The sequence below is a fragment of the Phoenix dactylifera genome, chromosome 4 (assembly GCF_051530095.1).
Source record: "Phoenix dactylifera cultivar Ajwa chromosome 4, Ajwa_hap1_PhDact_Kaust_v1.1, whole genome shotgun sequence".
NCBI lineage: Eukaryota > Viridiplantae > Streptophyta > Magnoliopsida > Arecales > Arecaceae > Phoenix > Phoenix dactylifera.
This window is the reverse complement of record NC_143193.1, coordinates 9,300,412-9,316,192: the sequence shown is the minus strand read 5'-3', so window position 1 is coordinate 9,316,192 and position 15,781 is coordinate 9,300,412. Positions and strand designations below refer to the sequence as shown.

At 36.6% G+C, this 15,781-nt stretch overlaps 1 protein-coding gene across 2 annotated transcripts in view; it reads left to right on the top strand.

The window, feature by feature from the left end:
• SPPL3 (SIGNAL PEPTIDE PEPTIDASE-LIKE 3) overlaps positions 1-15,781 on the top strand; it is a 33,576-nt gene that overhangs the window by 4,637 nt on the left and 13,158 nt on the right. Inside the window, exons 2-10 of one of the 2 annotated variants that reach the window (XM_008813431.6) lie at positions 280-438; positions 3,289-3,400; positions 3,564-3,683; positions 8,735-8,892; positions 12,030-12,212; positions 12,351-12,385; positions 12,482-12,638; positions 15,366-15,419; positions 15,521-15,613. In XM_008813431.6, coding sequence (XP_008811653.4) covers positions 280-438; positions 3,289-3,400; positions 3,564-3,683; positions 8,735-8,892; positions 12,030-12,212; positions 12,351-12,385; positions 12,482-12,638; positions 15,366-15,419; positions 15,521-15,613 — 1,071 coding nt within the window. The remainder of the gene's footprint in view (positions 1-279; positions 439-3,288; positions 3,401-3,563; positions 3,684-8,734; positions 8,893-12,029; positions 12,213-12,350; positions 12,386-12,481; positions 12,639-15,365; positions 15,420-15,520; positions 15,614-15,781) is intronic. The other variant, XM_026810639.4, reaches the window with a different exon arrangement.

Below are 15,781 nucleotides of genomic sequence, written 5' to 3'. Positions count from 1 at the left end.
TTTGTTAATAAGTGCGTGTATTGCAACAATTACAAGAGTGGAAATACTATGCAACACACCTCTTCATACCTTTATGGTTCTCATGAACTGAGTGACTACAGGTGCATGTGAAAGATAGATTCTTATGTAAAAGCAATCATAACAAAAAGAAAGGGACTGTATTTATGCGATAATTCATCAGTCTAAGCAACACACAAGCATCCCTACTGGCATGCATTTTTGTTTTTGTATATTCAAGCATATTTCTGGACTTCTAAGCTTTTATTTTTTCCCCTTCAGGTTAAGATAAAGAAATGGGTGAATGGGACTGAAGGCACTAGCATTGTTGGACTAAGTGCCAGATTTGGTGCTTCCTTGCCTAGTCATGCTTCTGAAGCTATAAAAACATCTGCAGTTCTTACAAATCCTTTTAACTGCTGCACTAATGTGTCATCAAAGGTTTCCAGCAATCTGTATTGAAATGAATGCTTTCACTAATTTGATCAAATAGTTTGAATGATTCTCTTGCATCTGATATCTTACTATGCTGTAGCTCATCTTTATTGACTCAATTGCCATGTAGAAGTTTGGTCCCTAAAAAGCTGTACAGAAATTTATTTGGTACATGCCACTTAGCCTGTACATATACACATATTCTATGCTATTCTTGTTTTCTATAGTGCATGTTTTTAAATTATAACTACACCTTTATCTCTTTTCTTATTGATTAGCTTTTGATTCTTTAGAGGCAAGTTGTCCTTATCATTCAAGCATTTTTATAAGTAATATAGTGATAGAGGCAAGTTATTTGTGTTACTTGTGGTCATAATACTCAAATGACTCATGTGGGATATATCCATTGTTGGTGACATAAAAAGGAAATGATAATATTAGTTATTAGTTGGATGTCTAGGATATGCATATTTGCTTTTGATAGCCAAAATATTGATAACTTTAACCATAACCATACTGCCTTATCCCAATTATCTGGTTGGCGGTCTGAATATTTTCATGAATGGCTCATAGTTTATATAAACATATAAGCTTAAATTAGTAAAATAGTTTATATTCTCGCAGAGGAGAATGTGCTACTCATCATTGACCAATCATGTTCATGATGATGGTGATAGGCCATACAAAGGGAATTCCCAAAGCTTGTCATGCTGCACATAGTGAATAATTGAAACTCAAAGCTTCCCTGACTTTTCTTCCACAAATTTTCCCAATTTTGCATGCCTTGAACTTTGGGCATCTGCATAGCTCGTAGGCACTTGATTCGTAGGTTCGTACAGGTTGAGATGTAGCTAATTAATTTGTGTCTATCTCTTAGTTATATAACTTCTATATGTGCGGGTATGTGCATGATATTTGAGTTTTAATAGATCTAAGCAGTCCTAGAGGTGTGCTTGTGCTGGAGGTCTTGGCTGTCTTTTGGACAGATGAAGATATTAAAATCGTATCATTGTGCCTCGAGCGTGCGATCGTCTTGTGTTCGTTGGAGATTTTATGTCTTTTGGATGAATGTGGATATTAGATGTTTATCATGGCGCCTTTGTATTGTCCAACTTTCTATTATGGTTTTGGAATCTATTTAACTAGAAAGAGAACACAGGAAGCTTATTGGGCCTCCTACTTATTGATACACAAAGAAAGGCATCAATTCTTCATGTATTGCATATGCTATGGAGGGTTTTGGATGGAAATCTTGACAAAATCAAAAATAGGAGAATTAATGTGTGTATGTGTGTGTGTGTGAGAGAGAGAGAGAGAAGCAAAGGAGAAAGAAGAATAGAAAAGTGGAAGCATTTGTTGCCTCTATCTAGCCATCCCATCCCTGAAAACTCTTGTGCCGACTTTCTTTTATTTTTGAACCCTGCTTTCTGGCCATCTGTTTCAATTTGGACCTGATAGACCATTTAATTAATTTTGGATCCCATTAAGGCTCTAAAATGGAGAAATAAAGGTGTAATTTGGTCAATGAAGCACTTGTTGTCTCTATCTAGCCATTTCATCCCTGAAAATTCTGTTGCCTATATTCTTTTATTTTTGATCCCTGCTTTTTGGCCATCTGTTTCAATTCGAACCTCATAGAACATTTGATTAATTTTGAGCCCTCTTAAGGCTCTAAAAAGGAGAGTTAAAGGTGTAATTTGATCATTGATGCTCACAATGATAAATGAAAAGGCTGCTAGTTTTCTTCTTTGTCCTCTCTAACCTTTCTTTGACTTTGGCTTGATTATTGTAAGGATAAGTGAGGTCTGATTTATACTTTCAGATTTTAAATATTTTGCAATTTAGCTAGTGTTTGAGAACAGCTTTGCATAAGTGCAGGCACCTGCCTTGCACCTCAAGTTTTTCAATGCTTTGCTTCCAGGTTTTGTTAAACCGCCGTCACCCCTTCATAAAATGCTTGAGACATTAGTGATGATTTCGGTGTTTGATTTATCCTGATCTTATGTGGTATGGTCATCCTTCTTAGCTTTTTTCGAGCCATAAGTGATGTGTAATTCATGGTGTTACAGTGAACTGCCTATGAATATTCTTACTTTAAAGGAACGGACATCAAATGGTATAACTGTGCTGACACAAATAAGTTCTTTAAATTTTCATTTTTCTGCATCTCAAGTTTTCACTGTCTTCTTGCTGTACTATGCATAAAATCCTCATTATTTATTTATTTTGATCATTTTTTTTGGTCCAAGTGATATTGATATTTTATGCATTAAAACATCTGATTTTTTAAAAGAAATGGGCGAATATCTTTTTTATTAGCAATCTAGGATAACTGATAACTCAAGCCTATGACAATAATTTTTTTTCCTGTGCAACAAAAGTTGAATGATTCCTTCTAACATGACTTGGATGTTGATGCTTGAATATGCTAAGCTATTAGTAATCAATTGTAAAAAGATTATGGTTAATATGCACCTCCTTATTGTAATTTGATAAGCGAAATTTATCTCAATACAACTTCGACATAAATTGGCTATCCAGTAACCTGGTGAAATTAGTGATGCATATTCTTTAATGTTCCCATGGCCTTCTGTGAATCATGCTAATATCTGTTATATGTCCCACTTAGATACAAATTTTTGAGTGAATGTGCGATCTTGCTTGAACCCTTGACTTAAGATTATGTTGTCCAAGGATTTATTAAACCAAATTAATCCATGGAGACTCCATTCTTAGACACCTTACACATTGATTCCTGTCAAGGAAATAACTGACAATCTTGCAATTATGGATATCTTGTCATGCTATAATTGAAATGCTTTGTTTAGTTTTTCAACCAATATCAATTTGCTGCAGTTAACAAGTTCAATTGCCTTAGCTAAGCGTGGAGACTGTACTTTCACTGCCAAAGCAAAGGTTGCACAGGCAGGAGGTGCAGCAGGCTTACTGGTGATAAATGACAATGAAGGTAAGATATGTAGCATCTTGATGTATGCACTAATCATTGTTTTCTTGTTCATTGAAAATGATATTGTTTTCTCGTCTGATATTTGCATTGGTTTGCATCTTATATCTGAAGTTTTGTGTGCATTCCAGGTATTTTACTTACTTTCCTTGCTTTTGTTTTGCAGATCTTTACAAGATGGTTTGTAATGAAAATGATACTTCCCTTAATGTGACAATTCCTGTTGTAATGATACCCAAGTCAGCAGGCGAGAATTTGAGGAAATCCTTTGATAATGGAGAGAGGGGTATGCTGTCCTTTTCATACTTGGCTAATTTTAGATTAACTCTATGACAGTCCTTGTTTACCATCCTTTTCATTATTTTGATTTCTTTCATTATGTTCCTTTTTATGATACTTGTCTGACTTTGCAAGCCTAGTTACCTTAACTGAAAATAGGTGTAAATGATTTCCATCTGAGCCTCAAAATTTATACTGTCTTTCTTGCTGCCCCAGATCAGCATAGAAGCTTGATAGCCGTTTTCATCTTGATGATAAGCTGAACAGAGTTGCTTTTCTCTTATATTGAGAATATTTTCTTTTATGCTGTTCTTTTATTTACCTTCATTTAATTTCTCTATGATGACCTCTACTAATAGTAATGAATTTCAAGATTTTTTCTCCTATATGGATTCTGTTTTTAAAGGCGCAGTCAGTCTTTTCTATCAAGGGAAACTAATTTATACTTTCGTAAAAATCTAACTGTATTAGGTTGCCTAAATTTTCTGTAGTCAACCCCATAACTTATGGGCAAAGGCTTGGATGATGACATTCATCATCTTATTGTCAGCCGGTTTATTTTTTTTCATACCCTTCATATTGTTACTGTTTTATGGCACAACATGAAGCATGTTTTTAGTTCCTTAGTGAGGTAATAAATTTTTAAGGTGTAACTCCTTGCTCTAACATCTGAATTAAATGGACTCTGAAGTCTTGAGGAAGACCATGTTTATGTATGTCTCAGTCTCCATTTGATTGTTCCTTATGTCATTAAACTACTAATGCAGTAGTGCCTTACCTGCAACTACAAGTTGGTTGGAATGGGTCTAGGTTCAAGCATCCTGCTTGACCTAGGTCCAACCTGAAATGGTTTTGGGACTAAGTTTTTACCCCACAATCCATCTTATCTTTGGTGGTTCTAGGCCTGATCAGGTCTCATTTCAGGTTGGGTCCAGCTTTGATTTATGTAAGGCTAGATTGGATTTTTGAGTGAACTTTTGCTTGTCAAATCAGGTCAATCAAGTTTGATCAGATTGGATACCAAGCTTTTGAATACCGTGGGATAGATCTGTACCATTTTTTATATAGAACCAAGGTCCGCCGTACCGGTACTGATCGGCGTATCGATAGTGGGCAGTACTGGCATGGTACCGGTCCGTACCGGCTCTGTATCGGTTCCGTTGAATGGTCGAGTTTTGGGGTTTCACATACTGGCCCCGTACCGGTTCTCCAACGATAAGCTTTCAGTACCAGATTCCATGCTGATCCGGTACCGGTTTAGGGCGGTATCGGTATGTACCGGCCTGTACCGGCCAGTACGGGCGGGTACGGCAGACCTTGCATGGAACGAGATGCCTTGTGCTGAAACTCAGGATGGTGATGATCCCATTTTCTTGACTTGTGATATCCCGATGCTCAAGATGGTGGGATGCCCCACCGTCCGGTTGGTAATTAAAACCCTGATCCATACTCAACCCTATTGGTCATTGGTTCCTAAATTTTGGACCCATGCTTGATCCATGTGTCTTAACATTGGATATTTGTTTGCTTTGGATGGAGCTGAGTTCCAGTCAACACATTTGCACCCTTATCCGTGTCTAGGTACTTAACTGATAACACCTATGATATCGTTTTCAGCCTTTTGCTCTTTAGAGATTAAAATCAAATCCAACAACCATATGAATATCTTCACAAGTTTTTCATTTTAACAGAATGAATCAATAATTTCTGAGTCATTTTAGGACCTGAATTACCTTTGATTCTGTGTGGGAATTAACTTCTTTTTGTTAAATTTTGATAGTAAGTTGTTGGAAAAGTCTTCATGGTTATATCTACAAAAAAGTTATTATGTGAATTCCTCTTAAATCTTCCGCTCTGAAATTGCAAGAAGAATTTTGGGAAATTTTGCATGGTTTGAGATGATGCTTAAGAGATATTATTTATGACTTGAGTCAAAGAACATTAAAACTCTCTTGGTTCTTTTTCAAAATCTTTCAGAAGTGTTTAGGGATATCTTGGTTTCATAGTTTTTAGAGATATCTGGGTTTTATAGTGTCTCTCTCTCTCTACACACGCATACACATGGCACACACACAATATTTAGTTGTATTAATGCATCAAATATTTCTTTGTTCCCATTTTGCTCCCTCATTCATAGTGGAATATCTGTCAATTATTTAGTTGATTTGGGGTATCTTCCAGTGTATTAATGTTTAACATAAAATTGCAAGAAGTACAATAAGGGATATAGGAGATAATCTCATATCTATATTCTTGCATGCTTGTATATAAATGGACTATATTTGGATATTAGCTCCAGTCATCACTGAGCACTGATTATAATGATTTGGCTCTTCATTGAATTTGTTTCAGACCCAAGAACAATTATCTCACATTGTGAATGAATATCAAAGTCATCTAATGTCATCTTTTCAATACGTTTTTAGGGAAAGTCATCATACTTCTTTGCCTTTTGAGGAAAGAAACTTATCGTAGTTAGATTGGCTCTTTGTGTATGGTTCATTGAATAAAGCTCTGGGTTTAAAAGAATAAATGGTTGTGACAATAAGATTTACGTTTTTTTTTAGGTCTCATCTGAATGTTTGTTCACAGTCAATTTGTTTTATGAAAAATTTGAATTTGTAGCTGTTAATGAATATTAAAACCATCTAATGTCATCTTTTCAATATGATTTTATGGAAAGCCATCATATTTCTTTTTTCTTTTTTGAGGAAAGAAATTTATCATAGTTAGATTGGATGTTTGTGTATGGTTCAGCTAATAAAGCATTTAGGTTAAAAGAATAAATGGTTGCGACTCTAAGATATATGGTTTCTTTGGTCTCATCTGAATGCTTGTTCACAGTCAATTTTTTTATTAAGAAATTCAAATATTACAATTTGTTTAGAGAAAACTGTTGTGAAGAATAAAGTTTCTAGTAGTAGAGCTTATTCTATCACTTTTTTTAATGAAGCAGCTTGTAGGCCTGCCACAAAAACTCATAAGACCAGATCCTAGACAGACCTGATCCAAACCCATAGGGTTATGGGTCAAATGTGGTTCAAATATAGGTCCCTAAAAAAAACTGAGGTCAGATCTGGTTCTAGTGAAATTGCACTGGACTTGGACCTGATCTAACCTGATCATATAATATATTTAGGGTACAGGACTAATCTCTGTGAACCTGATCCGATCTAACCCAAGCCAATCTGCACCTCAGAGTTTACTTTTACACCTTTCATTTTTCTTATAAAATCTATTAAATATACTTCGAACCTCTGTCACTAGTGAATCATTTTGAGTGCATGAAAGGAATCGGGCTTATGAATACCCACTTTGAAGACCCAGACATGATCCTTGATTCAAACCCAACGAATGTTGGGTAGTGTATGGGTCTCAACATATTCAGATCTGACCCGTAGACCTGCCCTGCTGGGTGTTGTAAAGTCTCAAGTCTCAACTATCTGGGTTCATGATTCTTGATGGGCGGATTTTGGGTCAAAAGTTTAGACCTGAACTTCCTATGGGTATGGGTCCAGGTTGGAGGCAACTGGATGCCACCCAACCTCATGGTATACTGGGTAGTATCCTTGCTACTAGTATCTAATATTTATTTTGAAATTTACCTTGGCTGCTATATTGCATGATTTTTAACATTATTATAAAACAAGATCATTTTCTAGTTTCTACCTGTGTCCTTCCACTTGGAAAGTTCTGGAAAATCAATCTGTCAAGTTGCTGATTTATTTACCACAACCAAATTAATTCATATAAACAACCTTTTTAGAGAGGACAACTTCAAAGACAGTCTTCAGCTTATGTTTCAATCTTGAGATTTGAGATTTTAGATCTTGCTCACTATCGTGGCAAAAAAAGCTCGATGATATGGAATAGCTTCTTTAATGTTCTTGATCCAATCTCAATAGAGTCGTCGACGTTCTTTCCATTTTAAGTGCTGGTTGATGCCCAACCATTACTAGCACAGTGTCAGGATGAAACCCATCACATTATTTAAAATATCTAACTATAAAGGTTTTTTATTTTATATCTTCTTTCTAAATTTCTTTTTCTTTTTTGATACAGCCGAGCAGGTGCATTTGTCATGATCTAGAATTAATGCAAAAAAAAAAAGATAAATTATGGAGATTACAGATCCACCCCATTGGCCATGATGTGCAAAAGAATCCATATGTTTTGTGAGGTGTCCTTCCTATGTTTCAAGTGGGAAACAAAAGTAAATGGTATTTACAGTGTTATGCTACTAAAGTGTTATGATAGGTTATATGGATTTAAAATTAATACAGTTGATGCATCTTAAATTTGTATGAATTGAAACATGTAAGAAAATAAGTTTTCTTGCTTCTGAACAGTAGATCATAGCAAATAACGAGTCATGCCACTAAAATCATCTGTGTTCATTTGGTGCCTAAATTGGAGACCTCCAAAACGTAAAACTTTTGGTTTTTGAGTATTCTAAATGCAATAGATCATGTTCAATGCAGTAGATGTGGTTCTTCATGTTCAAATAACCCATCATTGATTTTGCAATATTAATCTCATTGTGAAGATCTTGACTAGAAATCTAAATTCCAAATCTCTCTTTATGTATTTTTTACTAATTTTATGTCCTTTATCTGTACTGAATTGTTAAGTTATAAACCTCAGAATAGGATCCTGTATGTGGAAAATGGGGACCTTTCCCCATTCTTAATCAACTTCATTGCTTAATCATCCTCTAGCATGATAGGAAAGGTGTTATCCTCTGCCAAACATTGTCATATGCACTTTCAGGATTCAGCCACTCCCCACTGCCTATTAGAGTTGTATATATCAGATACCATCCCCACATTGAATAATTTTGATCATTTGATGCATGCCTATAAATTTGACTGGCAACTTTGTTATTTTTATCTTGCCTTTTATTTGAATGTTCTAAATTGTAAATCAGATGATGGTACAATGTAGAAACATACTGATAACTTTAGGTATCTCTTTATTATCTGTATTCTCTTTTATATGTTCTTTGTTACTTCTAGTTTCCCTTTATATTTGTTACTAAGACTCCCTTTCTTCTTACAGTGGAAGTGCTCCTTTACTCTCCAAACCGGCCAGTTGTCGATTTCTCAGCAACCTTTTTGTGGTTAATGGCTGTTTTTACCATTGTCATTGCTTCGATCTGGCCCGAATATATTGCATGTGATCAGGTTGATGAGCGTTATAATCAATTGACACGGAAGGTTTTTTACTTTATATAACCCTTTTATCATTCCAGTATCAAAAATATCCAATTTGTTTTTTTCTCCTCATATTATTAGTCTCACAGTCACTCTCACTACTGTAGATTATGGTGCAATTAAAAATTTTTCTTGGTGCTATATTAGTTGAATGTTCAAACTTCAAACCATATTGTTTGGCAAATCAACCTTTTTTCTGTACATGAACACACTTTCTTAAGAACCATTCAATATGCTATAGTTTAGATCATTTTGAGTAGCGTTCAATACATGGTATGCTGTATCGGTCGGTACTGATCGGTACCGAGCGTACCGTACCCGTACCGATGGGTACCGGTATCGGTACGTCAATATCGGTACGCCTGGCGTACCGCATACCATACTGTACCGACACTCGGTACGCCTATACTAGTGCGGCACCGGTACGGGGTTTGGTACCAGTACGGCGAACCTTGGTTCAATACTTTGCCTCTTCTTTTCTGTCCTTGCCTGTCTCTATCTGATCTCGATGGCATGCACTACCATCCTGATTGCCTCAAACCTCACCTGGCCCTCACCGTCTCTCTTTAGGTGATGGCAGTGGTGGGATTGAAGTGGGCTCCGATCCGCCCCTTTTTCCTAGTCCTCATCTGATGCCCTTAATGACGGCTGCTACTGGATGAAGCTTTCTGAATGTCCTTGAATTTATTCGAGGCTTGGGTTCCCTTTATTGGAACTATGTTCTTATTTATTTCTGTTTCTAATTGGTTAGATGCTCTTTTATCTTGGAAAATCATACAATCACCTCATGGAGAGTTAGTTGTGCTTACGAATCATATAAATACTATTGTTGCTTTAGCTTTACCCACGTCAGTAGCATATTTTTTGCAGGTCTTACCAAAAAAGGATGGGGTTATTTCAGAAAATACATTCAACCAATCCCAATACTTTTACCAACAAAAAAAATATTATAATTTTTTTTACAGAATTATGGATTCTAAAAAGCAAGTATCGACAAGCCTAGTTGTTTGCCTCTTCTTGCAGGGCAAGACTTGCCAATCACCTTGTCATCATCATCCTCGAACCGCTCAGGTCGCCTCGTCTTTTCCTCCTTTTTGTGTGTCCTCTTTGGTGATCCCACTTCGTTGTCACCAACAAGGCCACTGGGAAGGATTTTGGAGTACCGCTACTTGAGCAGCAAGATCTTGCATGCTCTGTGTCAGTATGCCATGCTGACATATCATACCAACCCGCTACCTGATCAGCAGGGGTCTAAGGTACTGGTATGAATATAGGTTTTTGGTTTAGGGGAAGACCACCCTTCAGTTTAAGGCACATAATAATTGTCTGTTTTAGATGTTGACAGGGTCCTCCGTTCACAAAAGTAATCCTTGTGAAGCATGGCTGAACATTTTTGGACAATTGCTGGGTTTTCTTTTTGCCAGTATGGAGTAAAAAGAAGCGCAAGGATCTGTACTGAAACTCTTCAGCTTTGTCCTTGTTCAGTGGATGCTTGTAGAAAGAAACAAAAATCTTTACTAACAGCAATGAACAAATTTGAAGGAAAAAATCTGAATGCTGACCATCTCCTTAGTTGCAATAACATGTGCTGGATGCGATATCAAATGATTGATTAATTTGGAGATCTCATACTGAATCTGTTTTGTTCAGCTGCCTATACAACTTTTATGTGTGTCTTCTTGGATTGATTTGTATTTTAAGCACAGAATGCATATGAAGCACAGTATCTGTTCAAAGTTTTTATGGAATTTTATGTGTCATTTACTTCTGATGTGGATTAAAGTTTGTCTCATGTCTAGTAACATTGCTTCCATTCTAAACCCCCTACATCATGGTGGAACACTGTAAGTTTAGGTAATCCAAACCATGCACACAGTGCATGCATGATAGGAGCTTACGTTTCTTTGGCTGGGTAGCAGGTTCTAGTCCTTGCATTGGCAAATATTGAAGGCCCTGATTGTGGATGGCCCCGCAGGGTCTTGGCCTATTTGGTTGGGGCATTTTTTGGGGAATTGGTTATACCCGTTTGTATAGCCCAATTAAGCCTACAAGCTGAACTATTCAGAAAAAAAGAAAAGAAAAGAAAACAAAAGAGTAGATGTACTCCCAGCCAAGACATGATGGTTTAGGCCTTTTGATTTAGAGGGAAGAGCTCTTTACATTAGATTGCCATCACCATTGTCCATCTTACTTGCAAGAATATCATGAAGATAGAGTGAACATTAAAGCTAGGACTGACCATTTCATCATTAACACAATTTTCTGGAAAATGAGGTGAACAGTACTTGCTTATCTACAGACTCACTGAAGGACAAGGAACCTTAAAAATCATCTGTTAGTGAAACCAGTATGCCTTACCATGTCAAACTACAATTCTGATCCTTAACTAAACCTCCACATGTTGCTCACACATTTTATGTTATGAAATTTCATCCACAGAAACCATTAATACATGTCATTGCAATAGCTAAATCCTTTTTTGATCAGTTAATTTATTAAGGAACAACTTCAAAGCATGGTTACCAATAACATGTTTTTAGTGCAACTTAGATTTGGATGGAAATGAGTTTGGCAATCAAATTTCATTCAGTTACCAAAAATATGGGAACAGGCAGGAAGCATGAGTGGACTGTAGTCTAGTGGAAACTCGTCCAAATGCTTAGAAAAGTTGTGGAGATATCATTGAGAAAACAATCTGCAGATTAGTTTCTTAGTGGCTTTCTGTATGTTCCCAGTGTTTTTTCTAATATGGTGTAGATGGCTGTTTGCCGCATTTGGAATACATTCAAAGTTTCTAGGCCTCACGTCCCACTTCTTGCTTTTGTATTTCTTCCTGTATTCATTTCCCTATTGGCAATGCTTCACAATTTGAGCCTCTCAACCCTTATGCAGCAACCTCAGGATTTTTCCTGTCATTAAACTGCAAGATCAATTTTCACTTGTACGATTACACTAATGCTACATGCCTAGGATCAAACCTGAGATTATGAATATGCACTTACAATTTGTGCTGTTAGCATCTTAGCATATGTAGGTGGAAAAATAAGTTAATCTAGCATTCTGCTTGTTTCCATTAAGAAGTAATAACATAATGACAGGAAGCATACATTTAATTGTTTTCCTATTCGTTTGTTGGACAGGATCAGCCTAACACTGGAATGAATGACAGGGAAGACTCTGAGAAGGAAGTCTTAGAGATTAATGCAAAGGGAGCTATAATTTTTGTTGTAGCAGCATCAGCTTTTCTATTACTTCTTTTCTATTTTATGTCATCTTGGTTCGTGTGGCTGCTGATTGTGTTGTTCTGCATTGGTGGTACTGAGGTAAGCTGACTTTTGATTAATTTTTGTTTCAATTACTATATAGTTATTCAGCTGATAATTATGGATCCATATAGTGTCTCCTTTTTTGTCTGACTCTGGATCATTTCAGTCTTTGTAACTCAAGCTTTCATTTTACAGGGAATGCATGTTTGCTTAGTGACACTTATTTCAAGGTATGTTGACAGACTGACGGTCATATTATAATCTGGCTATGGTCCCTTTCTCACTTTCTCATTCCCTGACTTAAGTAATGCTGCTCTGCCGAACAGAATATCCAAAGATTGTGGGCAGAAGACCTTACATCTTCCAATTTTTGGCGAAGTCTCGATTATATCTGTTGTGGTTTTGCCATTCTGTGCAGCCTTCGCAATTCTATGGGCTGCAAATCAGCATGCTTCGTATGCTTGGATTTGTCAAGATATTCTTGTAAGATATTTTTTTGCCCTAAATATGTTCGGTTTTGCTGCTCTAGTTGTGCTTTCTTATGGTATCTGTTTTCCTTGTAATATCTTGAACAAATATATTCATATGAAAGTTTGCATAAACCAAAATTTATTTGATAAAGGCTTTTTTTTTTAAAATAATTCCCTAGGATCATCCACATGAACAACATGGTTTAATCAATAAAAGGAAAGGGTTTTGTCACAAGATTTCACAAGTGCAAAATCCTCCTTAGTTCCCACATGATGCTGTTCTTAAAAACATATCAACATGTCTCCTTCCAAGGGATGTACCATACCATACTGGGTTGGAACTGGTACATTGCTCATGTTCGAATCGGTGCAGGCCCCATTACCAAGGCGTACCAACCTATACCGAGATGTTCTGAGATAAAAAGTGGAAAAAATGGTTTGATGGCTATTTTGATACGGGATGCGTATCATATTGTATCGAGCAGTATCATACTGAACCAATAATGTGCATGTACGGTATCCAGTACTGAGATTGTGGACTTTGTTTTACATTCTTAGAAGTTATAGAACATAACTTGAATGTTTTTATAACAATTTCGAAGTTATAACCGTAGCAACAGACTCTTGGTTTCCTAGTCTCTCTTTATTAGAGAGAGAAAGAGGATGTTGCGTAGGAACCATTACCTGTCCCTTTTTTTGATAAGCCAAGTCCTAGTTCTAGTCCAACCATTAAATCATTTACTTTAGATATAATATACTTGGTTTGGCGACTGCAATCATAGCCATCAACAGACTGCACTCTTCCCCAACGAATGGAGATTAAAATGACCCTTGACATTGTATATTACATTATAGTTCCTCCACCAACTAATATTCCTTGTAAGCCAACAGGTTTGGGCCATTACTCACACTGCCAATTCCTTGTCTTACATGTGAGTCACTTGAAATTGTTGGACTCTCCAAATAATTTAGAAAATATTTGTAAAATAAATGCATCTATATACATATGTTAAAACATATGATAAAATATTTTTCTAAATTGACCAGCGGATTTCAGTCCAACATGTAAGGGACAATCTAGAATGTCCTCTCCTACAGTAGGAATGATGGATCCCCTATTGGCTGTCAACAAATCTACATGTATCTTCTGTGGAGCGAACATGTCTGTATGTAGCCTCAGGTCAATAAGGACTTTATGTAAACTGTGATTAGAACAACTCTTCTCAGAATAATGGCGGTTGGTCCCAGACTGTTCTGTAAGTTAGTTTTAATCAGTGCTTGTCATCTTACAAACACCCACGATGTTTGCTGCTGTTACATATAGTAGTACAACACGCGACAATCATAAGTAAAAATGTCAGAAAAATGCCAGTGCAGGGCATGAGGATATCTGCTAGATTTAGAGGGAAAAAATAAAAAAATTAGAACAAAACAATAGAATTGGAAAAGAAAAGAAAATTTGATGCCTTTTTGTTCAAGCATATGCTTTGTGACAAAGGAAAACTTGAAGGAGTATGCCTTTGATGTATCTCTAGATACATAACAATAAAATAAAGAGAACAAAGAACAAACTGGAAATGTAAAATGGGCTTAGCCTACTCTTTCTTTTGCCCTGCGCACTGTTATCATTTTTAAGGTGCAGGAAATATGCATACTATGTAGGACTGAAATCGGATCGGATATTGATATATCCATATCCATATTTTTTTTATTTGACGAATACAGATACAGATATGGATGTTAATCGGATGCAAAAATTTATATCCATATTTGTTTTAAACAGATACGGATGCAGATCGGATATTAGAAGTACGGATATAAATACGAAAATTGGATATCAGAAGTATGGATATAAATATGGATATAAATCGAATAATTAAACTTTATGTCTACGAAATCAACGATATTACTAAATGGATGATAAATCAAGTTAATAGCATGTTGATGTGGTTTGTTTTTCTTAAGTTTATGAATGCTATATAAAATTAAATAGGGTTAAAAAGAAAATTGGATATTCGGATATTGATTGGGTAGTTGTCTATCCATATCCATATCTATTTTCTTTGACGGATATGGATATAGATACAGATATTAGTTGGATGCTCAAATTTCTATCCACATCCGGATAGATTCGGATACGAAAACAGACCTGGACAAATATTATCTGATACACTTTCAACCCTATTATCATGTGATCTTGTTAGAGATTGGGGTAAGATCTTGTGAGCAAGTGGGACTGGCATGAGATAGAAGGGCTCCCTCCGGCCCCTATTTCGAATGAAACAGGGGACCGAAGCGAGCCTCTCTTCTGCGGCTCCCTTCGTGCGGCGGCTCCTCGGCCTCCATCAGCCGGCCTTAACTTTTCTTTCTCTTCCTTTCTTATCCTCTCTCTCCCGCTCTCTCTCTCTCTCTCTCTTCCTCTTTTTCCTTTGTCTTCTCCCCCCCAACGTCGGTCTCGTTTTCGTCGCCGGAACCATCCTGGAACGCGGCCGGTACGGCCCGGGACACTCCGAATCGGGCGGCCCGGTATGCTCCAAATCGGGCGGCTCGGGACGCTCTGAACCGGCCCCAAACCGGGCGCTTCGGTACGGTTCTGCCGACCTTGCTGCTAAGTTAGAATGTTACCTATCTCATTCTTGTTATCTATCAACATTTCTTATCATCTAAGCACTTGTAGATATCCTCTACAACTTTGATTTCACTCATTTTTATCTGATAAGGTGCTCTTTGATATTTCCAGGGTATCTGTTTGATGATAACTGTACTGCAGATGGCTCGATTGCCAAATATCAAGGTAAGCATTTACGCAAGGCTCAGATTCTAGCAACAATGTTTTATGCTGGGTTTGCCATAGCTGAAATGACTACTGTATCGAATTACAATATTTCTATGCAGGTTGCATCGGCTCTTCTTAGCTGTGCATTTGTATATGACATATTCTGGGTGTTTATATCGCCTCTTATATTCCACGAAAGTGTTATGATTGCAGTAAGTCTTATTCTCATGGTCTTATATCTCAGCATTAATGTTTCTTTATTATTTTTTTCCTTTTATTGATGCCATAAATGAATATGCTTTTTGCACCATGAATACTATTGTTCTAACATTTATACTCATAAGCTATTATAACAACATATAGGATTCGAAATTATTCCT